The sequence below is a fragment of the Mercenaria mercenaria genome, chromosome 2, assembly GCF_021730395.1.
Source record: "Mercenaria mercenaria strain notata chromosome 2, MADL_Memer_1, whole genome shotgun sequence".
NCBI lineage: Eukaryota > Metazoa > Mollusca > Bivalvia > Venerida > Veneridae > Mercenaria > Mercenaria mercenaria.
Genome location: NC_069362.1, coordinates 103,182,161 through 103,192,651, shown reverse-complemented (window position 1 = coordinate 103,192,651; position 10,491 = coordinate 103,182,161). Strand labels below are relative to the sequence as shown.

Below are 10,491 nucleotides of genomic sequence, written 5' to 3'. Positions count from 1 at the left end.
GAAACACATAAACCAGTGACGTCATACTAAACTTCACAAGACGGAAAAATGTCACTACCATCACAACCTCAAGCTTATGGAGCTGGCATGGCAGGAGGGTCATTTGACCCTGTCTCCTTCATTAAGAGACCACAGGTCATTCTCAGGATAGTAAGCTGGGTAGGCATCAATATTTCACTTTAACCGCTTTCGCAGAAAGTTAATAAATTGCATAAAAATAAGACTTGTGATGAACAGATGAAGTTAGAAAATTACTCATTATCATGTGGCTTTTTTGTAAATATCTTATCCAATATTTCTATTAAATTAAATTTTCTTAATTTCTTGTGTAGAATGTGTAAGCCAGTATGTAAATGGCTGTCGGTTTCAGAGGGTTGTGTGGGCCATAATGGTTAGCAAGCTTTACCCTTATAACTGCCTCGATATCCTAGTGGTAGAGCATCTGCTTCGAGTGTGGGAGGTTGTGGGTTTGTTCACTGGCCACATCATACCAGAGATGTGAAAAATTGTACAAGTAGCTCCCTTGCTTATGAATGAGGTGTCGACAGCGATAAATAAGTTGTAGAACTTGCTTCACAATCAGCCTAAGACAAATTAGTATAAACTAATCTATAAAATTTAGATATGGTCAGAAATATGCACCACTGTGCAAACTGATGTATTTATAGTACATAATATATTATGCCTTTGCATAGTAAAGCGGTATACTCCTTATCATATGTATGTCTTTGGTAACAGGCTGCAGTGATTTTTTTTGCGTCGATTTGACTCCGAAATTCGACGTCTTCCCAATTGACAAAAATGGTCAAAATTCCCCAAAAATACTTAAAAATTTCCCAAAACGAGATGATTTTTCCCAATTAGATTGATTTCTTGTGAAAGTTTAACTAAAACGATGCAAATAATCATAAAAATTCCAACTCTAATTATGGTTTATTCGCAGAATTTTGTTGTCAACTCAAAGCGCATTGTTTACATAAAATGGGTCACGGCACAGTACGGCATTTAGTATGACTTTCATCATGGTCGCTAAATGCTTTTTCATGCGTAAAAATGAGTCAGAAAGAAAATTGTTAGAAACTTACCTAAATTATCGGAAAATGTCGCATAATTCCAAATATTATAATAAGAAAATAAAACTTAAACACGCTAACGGTACTCCGGACATTCGAACATCTTTTGGTAAAGTTAAAGAGTAAAAGATTCAAATTGAACATCAGAAAAGCAAAGTGATCTGTCCAAGAAATCCGAGTCCCCACAAAATGACCCCCAGAAATCAACAGAAGCTGATGGTGACCCTAAGCTATCTGAGCCATCAGATCCTGTGACATCAGAAAATAGCCTGTCTGTTCAACCTCAGTGCATATTTGAATGAAATAAATTTACCTTAAAATAAAACTTTTCAAAAGGTGTGTTAATTTTTCCCAATTTTGAAGTTTATCGCGCTAAAAATTCCCAATTGAAAAGGCATGGGCTGTTGCCAAAAAGAGTAAAAAAATCACTGGGCTGTACAAATTTGAATCTGTGTATTACATTATACAGGCTGGGCACATCTCCCAATCGAGGTAAATTTTATTCGTTTGGGTAAATAACCTCGTTCGGGGTAATAAACCCCTATCAGGGTACAACTAGAACAATAGAAAAGCTCCAAAAATTTGATAATTCTTTTTTCTTTAAAGTGCTAACATAAATATTTTTACTAAAGCTTTATATCATCATTACAAATATGCCTATGTACCATTTCATCAATTTTGCATATGTTAAAAAATGGTGAAAATCTGAAATTTTTACAACAAAAATCTGTTAAAAAATTATCATATTGTCAACTGTTTACATGATAAGAAGTTGACCTGAGAATATGAGCATTAGCACTTCCTTAATAAAAAAAGTTATCAAAAATTGTGTACTTTTCTATTGTTCTTGTTTTACCCCGATCGGGGTATATTACCCCAAACGAGGTAATTTACCCCAATTGGGAGATGTGCAAAGCCTGTTATATACCTATGACCATTTTAATGTAAAATGGAGTGGATTCTTCAAGTAATCTGGTAACCGTTCAGTTTCTTTGGTATCCAAGGTGTTACCCAAGGTTTCTAGTACTTCTGTGCTGTGAAATGGTCTAGTATTATTGTGAGTATACATATATTGAAGTTCGTGCAGTGGTGCACATTTTTGGCCATATATGGGTCTCAGAAACCGGACCTGTAGACTCTTGGTCTTTAAATATATTGCAAGTGATTGAAAATAGAAGTAATTATAATCCATCAATTCGGACATATCACAATACTGTATAAAAATATCTCTAAATTATTATTAATTTTCTTTAAATAGTAATTTTGCACAAGTTCTATTATAGTATTTAGTTTTTCCCATTATATTTTTCCTATATAAAGGTAAAGTCTTGATTAGTATTACTTTTTGAAAAAATAACTGACTATCAGAAATCTTTAATATTTATAATAATAATGTCATTTGAAAGTTTTATATTCATTGTCTTTCCAAAGTAAAACGACAGATGAAAATATGTACACTAAATGAATGGAAGTACAAAAGTATTAAGAGGTGTTTGAAATGTAAAGTTCTTATAACAACGAATTATAATATTGACCCGTCAGATTAATTACAGATAATGCATTATTCATATATCAATTACTGAATTACATTACGAAGATGCAGTGCAAAAGTTTTGTAGCATGTTCAGTTATGAACATGAATATCAACATATTTGATAGTAAATTATTCATTTAATTTTACACATCATTATTTTCAACAAATTTAAGTTCATAAAAACATCCTGTATCCTGTTGAAAGTTTAATTCATAAAATATTCACAAAAAATATTGATTCCGTGTTTCTCACTTAAAGGTCCAATACTAAGGAAAGTGAACATTTTAATCTCTTTTAAAAAGCACAGAAACTATTTCATTTTATTGGAAAATGAAAGTTGGTATGTAGAAATTCGAAATAAATCGCAGTATATGTACAATTATTTTTCTATGAAGTATGAAGAAAGTTAAAAAGACCTGGGGGGGGGGGGGTCATTCTGTCGATTCATTGAAATTTCAACATAATACACATACATTTCTTTGAGTTCCAAAGACCTTCTGTAAATTTTGACCTGCCAATCTTCATTATTTAGTCTCTTGCAGAAGTCTATGCACTGGCTATGAAAAAATTGCCAACTCACTTTCCCTTAGTAATGGACCTTTAAGTATTCTAGGTTGAAGCATAATCATGGCAAAATATTGCAGACAGATAAATAGATATTTCATTTCCTCCTTTTATACAAGAATTACATCAAACGTAATTACAATCATGTTGACAATGTTACAGAAGAAAAAAAATGGGTTAAAAACTTTAAATGTAAAATATGCGTCAATTTATTGAAATTATAGTGTGAAATTTATCTGGCATGATTCCTGGCTAGGTATTACTATGAGGTGCTACTCAGCATAGAGAACCAGAACAGTATTTAAACATTTCTAAAGCTGATTTTTAGCTGGAGCAACAGTTGTACTTTTGGTTGCCAATGCATTATAAGAATCACCAGAAAGCACTCTTCAGATCAGGGCTCTCACGACTTGTGCGAAATAGTCGCTTTGGAACTTCAAACTTCGCTCAGATCTAACCTCAAAGTGAAATGCAAGTCGCCCGACTTTCTTAGATATCCGCACTTGCTAATTACCACTACCCGGACTGTTGACAATTTGCACAGTGTCAGAATGAGTGTAGAGTACACAACACATGCCAGTAGCATAATTTAAGCTCCGCCTATTTCAGGTATTTGCTAGATTTTCTCGAGAAGGTGAAAGCGAATCAGATCATCCAATACACCAGAGACGATTGTGTTCAGCCAATTAGCACTGCGGTTACATCTTTGACACTTTGCGTTTAATTTCTAACATGTGCTTTGGCAAAAATGTTTTATTGATAATAGAGAAATTGTTGATTAACCATGCGATTAATTGGAATATTGTACACAATTATTATTTGTTATCTATGGTAAAAGAACGACATCTAAAGTATTAACTACATTTAATTGACTTTCATCAATGAATTGATTTGAATATGTATTTCTAGTTTACACAGTTTACTTTCAGTTTTTTTCGAGTGACTCAAGTTTAAGGTCAGCGTCATGTAATTAATCTGCAAACTTTGAAAATTCTTCTGTAGCTTAGTCAGTGGCTGTTGTATTTTTGAATGTTGAAATTTTGGAAGGCAGCCATTGTAATCCCAGTCTGGCTTAATTTATTTAAATTCTTTTGGCAGAAAGAAAGAGATATTTAGCCAGATTCAATAATCTCTTATTTTCTGTTAATTGTTTCAACACAACCATAATTATTGCACAATCACATCTGTCGTAAGAATATGATACGTGATATATATCATCCATATGGTGCATGAAAACTGAGTCTGCTATTATTCTGCTTGGTTGCATTCTTTGCTCCCAGAGGATCTTTTTACAGATTTTATTATGCCCCCAGCATCTACTGATGCGGGAGGCATATAGTGATTGTCCTGTCCGTTCATCCGTCCGTACGAGGTTAACCAAATGGGACCGTTTCGTCCAGCATCAATACCCCTAACTAGAATGACACTAATGCAGATGTAACCTGTGACCATTCCTCATCTTCAGACATCACCTGACTTAAGTTTGACCTTGACCTTGAACTTGGACTTAGGTTGCTTTGTATCGACAAGGACGCCACCGGGGGCTTCAATCGTTTATTGAACGCAGCTCCTTGTTTACTACTTGCTCTTCAACTCTGATTTGAATTTTGACAGAGTTATGCCCCTTTTTAACTTAGAATTTTTTGATTAAAGTTTTATAAAGTTTTTACTTGCAAAGCGCTAATTCAGAGTCAAGCACTGCGAAAAAGTTGAGCGCGCTGTCACCAGACAGCTCTTGTGTGTTTATATGTGCACCATACAATGAGTTATGCCAAAAATATATTATAATAAGCACTATTAACCCTTATTATGCTGTAGACAATTGATTCTGCGTTTGCGACCAGTGTAGATCATGATCAGCCTGCACTTTGTGCAGTCTGATCATGATCTGCACTGTTTGCCATTCAGTCAGTATCTTTTTGGTAAACACCCCTTTTAACAGTTAATGGTAATTTCCAAATTGAAAGATGGACAGATTCATTCTAGAAATTTAGCAATGGGTAAGGGTTAATAGTATTATAGATACAGACCAACCTTTAATATGTTAAGTTTAGGTTTGTCAATTTAATAAGTAGCCAAACAAATCAGAATTATATTTGTTTAAAAGTAAATTTATAAACAAATTAGCTCTAGATGTATGTAGCCTTTTGCCCAATATCACTGAATAACCAACTATCATTAATACTCAAGTCCTTGAATGTTGTGAAATTATTTAGATTATTGAAATTCATATTCACTAAAGATTCGTAATTTAATCCACATAGCTTTGTTAAGGAAATTATTACTTTCTATGTATACACGTATTGTTCCCATATAATGTCTTGTTTATATTGTGTTTAAACTTTACAATGGAAAGCACTAAAAACTGTATATGAGTAATAAAATCTGTTCTTTCTGATGATTATGTTTGTGGATGTTGCAGAAGACATGCTTATTACCATATTACTTCTAATGCTGGACCCATTATATTTAGGACCAAGTCAAGGCAACCAAAATTTCTATAATCATGACACTTATTCATAATATCAGATTTAGTATGATGGTTTCTTTTGTTATACTTGAAACATGACTGTTGTCACCTGGAGCTTCTGTAATTCATGTGATGCAAAATTGACTAAGCATATTTACAGATATAAAATCTTAAATACACGTTGAAGAATTTATTACAATCTCATAAACTGTATTAAACAACCTTTTTGCCAAACTTTCCTGACAATATATAATATTAGCTCGTTTTGTTTTAGAATTAGTTTATACAAATGTAGCTGGTTTTTATGAAAAAATGTTGTTGTTTTTTGTGGGTTCTTTCTTTTGGGAGGGGTGGTGGTACATTAAACTCTTCACATGAATATTATTATGTCTCCCCTCCCCCCTTCTGGGGGAGACGTATTGTTTTTGCTCCATCCCTCCGTCATACTTCATTTCCGATCAATAACTGGAGAACCATTTGACCTAGAACCTTCAAACATCATAGGTTGGCAGGGCTTAAGGAGTAGACGACTCCTATTGTTTTTGGGGTCACTTGATCAAGGGTCAAGGTGACAGGGGTCCGACCATGGAAAACTGTTTCAGGTCAGTAATTTGAGACCCACCTGACCCAGAATGTTAAACTTCATAGGATGATTGGTCGTGCAGAGTAGATGACTCCTATTGATTTTGGGGTCACTCTGTTAAAGGTCAAGGTCACAGGGGCCTGAACATGTAAAACCATTTCCGATCAATAACTTGAGAACCACTTGACCCAGAATGTTGAAACGTCATAGGATGATTGGACATGCAGACTAGATTACCCCTATTGATTTTGGGTTCACTCTATTTAAGGTCAAGGTCACAGGGGCCCGAACATGGAAAACAACTTCTGGTCAATTACTTGAGAACCATTTGACCTAGAGCCTTCAAACTTCATAGGATGATTGGACATGCAGAGTAGATGTCCCCTATTGATTTAGGAGTCACTGTATTAAAGGTCAAGGTCACAGGGGCCGGAACATGGAAAACCATTTCCGGTCAATAACTTGAGAACCATTTGACCTAGAACCTTCAAACTTTATAGGATGAATGGACATGCAGAATAGATGACCCCTATTGTTTTTGGGGTCACTCCATCAAAGGTTAAGGTCACAGGGGGCTGAACATAGAAAACACTTCCAATCAGTAAGTTGAGAACCACTTGACCCAGAACGTTGAAACTTAATAGGATGATTGGACATGCAGAGTAGATGACCCCTACTGATTTTGGGTTCACTCGATCAAAGGTCAAGGTCACAGGGGTCTGAACATGGAAAACTGTTTCCAATTCATAACTTGAGAACCACTAGGCCCAGAATGTTGAAACTAAGTTGGATGATTGGACATGCCAAGTAGATGATCCCTGTTGCAACCAACCATCAGTGTCTCCTTGACTCCTTGCTTATACCACTATGCATTGGGGGAGACATGCACTTTTCTAGTTTTACCATGACATCCTTTAATGTTTCAGGTATTTTCAATAATTGTGTTTGGATGTATATCTGCTGGCGGGTACTACCGTGATCACTGCCAGATGCGGGACAGCGGAGCCTGCGGTTATGGTATTGGTATCGGGGTGACGGCGTTCCTCTTATGTATAGGCTTTCTCATCATAGATGTTCTCTTTGATAACATGAGTAGTGTTCAACACAGAAAGTATGCTGTTCTTGCAGATCTTGTTGTTTCTGGTAAGTTTTCTTCTTCGATTTTATCCAAAGAAATTTTTCTTGCTAAATTGTTCAGATCTGAGCAAGAAGAGCTCAGAAATCCAGCTGTTGTACATGGCAAAAATAGATATTTTAAAGGGGCAAAATAAATAAGAAATTTATGTATTCCTATGGATTTAATTCCAACTGCTCTCTGGTAGGATTGCCCTTACCCCAAGTCCGCAAGTGTAATGATTTCATAGAATAAATTGAGAAAAGAAAACAACTTCAAAAAGTTAGTGTCTTTGAAATTTTGCCATTACTCTTTATTTCTTTGAGACATTCTGCTCCTTCAAAAATGGAAACAGATTTCATTTTCAGGAGGCAAATATCAGTGTAAGAGACTTACAGCAAAGCAGTTAACTGTATGGCTTTATATTAGAGAGTGATGGAGATTATGTGAACTCTCTAAAGGGATCAGTAATGAATAGATCCAATATTCCAGTATAAGCCACTTGCCTAATTGTATATGCTAGCAAACAGCATTCTTCCTACAGTCACTATATAGATGTTTTGCTCCTGTCCAAAATGTACAATGACTGTTAAAAGATCAATACATATTAAATGGTGGCAATATATATATACACAGTAAACTGAAATTTCATTTGAATGCAATCTGCAGAATGGACTTTTGCTGCTGACTGTCAAAATAGTATTAATTAATTAAAACCCTGTTATAAAAATAAACTCGTACCCAGTGTTTTTTGGCTGTTTTGGGGCCAAAATTATATGTATTGACCAGTCTTGAGAAAATACTAATATTGCGGAAAATACTGTTGCTTGTAACAGGGAAGATAATGAAAATGGATTGAAACTTGGCACACTTGATGACTTTGTTGATGTGGCATGCAATTAATGTATAGGTTCTATTACTTCATTTTACTTCCAGGAACTTATGCCTTTGTTTTTGACTTTGTATTGATTGATTTCACTTTTCTAGTGAGAATGGTTTTGAATAGTTGAGTATTGCTTCCCTGTGGCAGCTGTACTTACAGCTCTAAAAGTCATGGTCAGAATTATACCAAACTTGTACTGTAAAATTCTGGCATGGTTTGTTCAGATGGTTTTGCTCAGCTACTTTTAGGGGAAAATGAACTTCTTCTTGTGAACCACTTGAGGGATCTTCACCAAACTTGATCTGTAGCATCCTAGTATGGACCTCTCTCACATTCGTTTAAATGGTTCCTCTAGGTTCATTAAAGGGGCTGCCAGAGCTAAAAATAAAAAAAACCTTTGAACAACATCTTTTCAAGAACAGCTTTATGGATCATCACCAGATTCCGATCTGAAGTGTAACAATGACCCTTGGCATCTGACTCTCTCAAAATTTTGTTTAAATGGTTTCACATGGCCCCTGTTAGAAGAATCTTCAGTGAACCACTTGCTAATTTGTTACAAAACTATCATGTATGCTGTAATGGTAAGTCATTTTGGGGCTGTTGTGGCAAAATATAGAACAAAGTTTTAAATAACTGTAATGAACTGTTTTTAAGGAGGTCATGAGCAAAGTCAAATGGTCCATGTCCTCAGATCAGGGACTTAGATCTGTTTGGGCTTCTTGTTTTTATAAGGGGTACTTTTTATGCACTTCTTCCATTTTTGATCAGCATGGTTTACCTCAACAAGTCTAGTGAACCCAAAAATCCACATAAAAGACTATTAGCAAAATAAACATAATTTATACAGCATCTTCTGGACTGCAAAAAAACAGCAACGGTATACACATATGGTAAAAACCATGAATATTGCTGAAAGGTCTTGTCAGCTTTGAAATAGGTTTTGTACTCGAGACAATTTGTATGAAATGTTGTTCAAACTTCCATAATAACTCAGCATTCAGAAGTTACAAAATTGTAACACTGCTGTGTCTGTGAAGAAAGAACAGTGACAATGGAGATCACTGGTATTCATCCCAAAATTTTTGCTTAAAAATGCAATGTACATATATGTAAGCTTTAATTTGATCCCAGATTTTTCAACATTTCCTTTGAGCAAAAAAAGCACCTTCAGGTTGGTAAACTGAGACTTACTGAAAAATAGTGTTTTAAACTGGGATGGCATTTACAGTTTTGCATTTTCTGTTGTTGAACAGCTTTAAACAAAGCACAAACAAACAAACAAACAAAATATTCAATAAAGTGAGAAGTCATAGAAATCTGTTGCCAGAGTGTCTGTTTTATGCAACATCTTGTGATTGTCATTCACATTCGCATTCTGACAGCTGTTTTGCTACTCACAGTATTAAGTTTAATTACTTTGTGTCTCCCAAAGGCTTTGAGGAGGGACTTTTATTTGCCTTTGTCTGTCTAAGTTAACAACATTTGTGTCAAATATAATTATCTGAAAAAGTTTTAAACCTTAGAGCCAATATCTAGCAATATTCAGACATTATACAGATTTCATTCTGCATGTAAAGTTGTACCCCTAGGGTTTTGCTTTGGATTTCGGTCAGTAAGAACAGAGTTAGGGCCCTTGTTTTCTTAAAGATACTTAGCGCATTTAATTTTATGTTTATCAAAACAGACAAAGTAGTTGTCTACATATTAAGGAATATGCATTCATCAGTACGAAAAATTCTTCTTTCAGTGTTGCACATAATTGTTTACTGTAAGAGCCATAAAGGGAGGTAATAAAATGAATTCGGTTTTAATAAAAATAAATTTGACTGTGTAAAATTTTAATCAGATACAAGTAACAATTACTAAAAATAAGTTATAACAAGAAATTGAAATAAATGTTATATGTTCAGAATAAAAAAAGAATGGCAGCCACAATATTACCAGAGCCATTATGACCGTTTACCTGTAACAATAAAGATAAAGTGAAAGTTTACTTAGTCTTGCTTTGTCAACAAGTAATATAATGATCACACAGTAATGGTGCACATCTGTGTGCAATGGAGACATCTAGTTTCTCCAATCTAGTTTCTCCAATGTCTTTTGATTTTTTCCCCCACAATTAACAATTAACTGGCAAACATTTGGAACAGAATTGTGTCTTTACAGTGTGTGATGGAGGACTGCTAAGGAGTGCCCTAAAAAAACTACTATCAACACAGAAGTGTATAAATACATTTGTAGTACTTTCCAGAAATTAAAGTTCATTC

At 34.7% G+C, this 10,491-nt stretch overlaps 1 protein-coding gene across 1 annotated transcript in view; it reads left to right on the top strand.

Moving 5' to 3' along the window:
* Positions 1-7: 7 nt before the first annotated feature.
* LOC123564760 (synaptogyrin-2-like) overlaps positions 8-10,491 on the top strand; it is a 28,091-nt gene continuing 17,607 nt past the window's right edge. The window contains exons 1-2 of the mRNA XM_045358555.2: positions 8-159; positions 7,151-7,367. Of these exons, the coding sequence (XP_045214490.1) occupies positions 49-159; positions 7,151-7,367 (328 nt within the window). The 5' untranslated portion in view covers positions 8-48. The remainder of the gene's footprint in view (positions 160-7,150; positions 7,368-10,491) is intronic.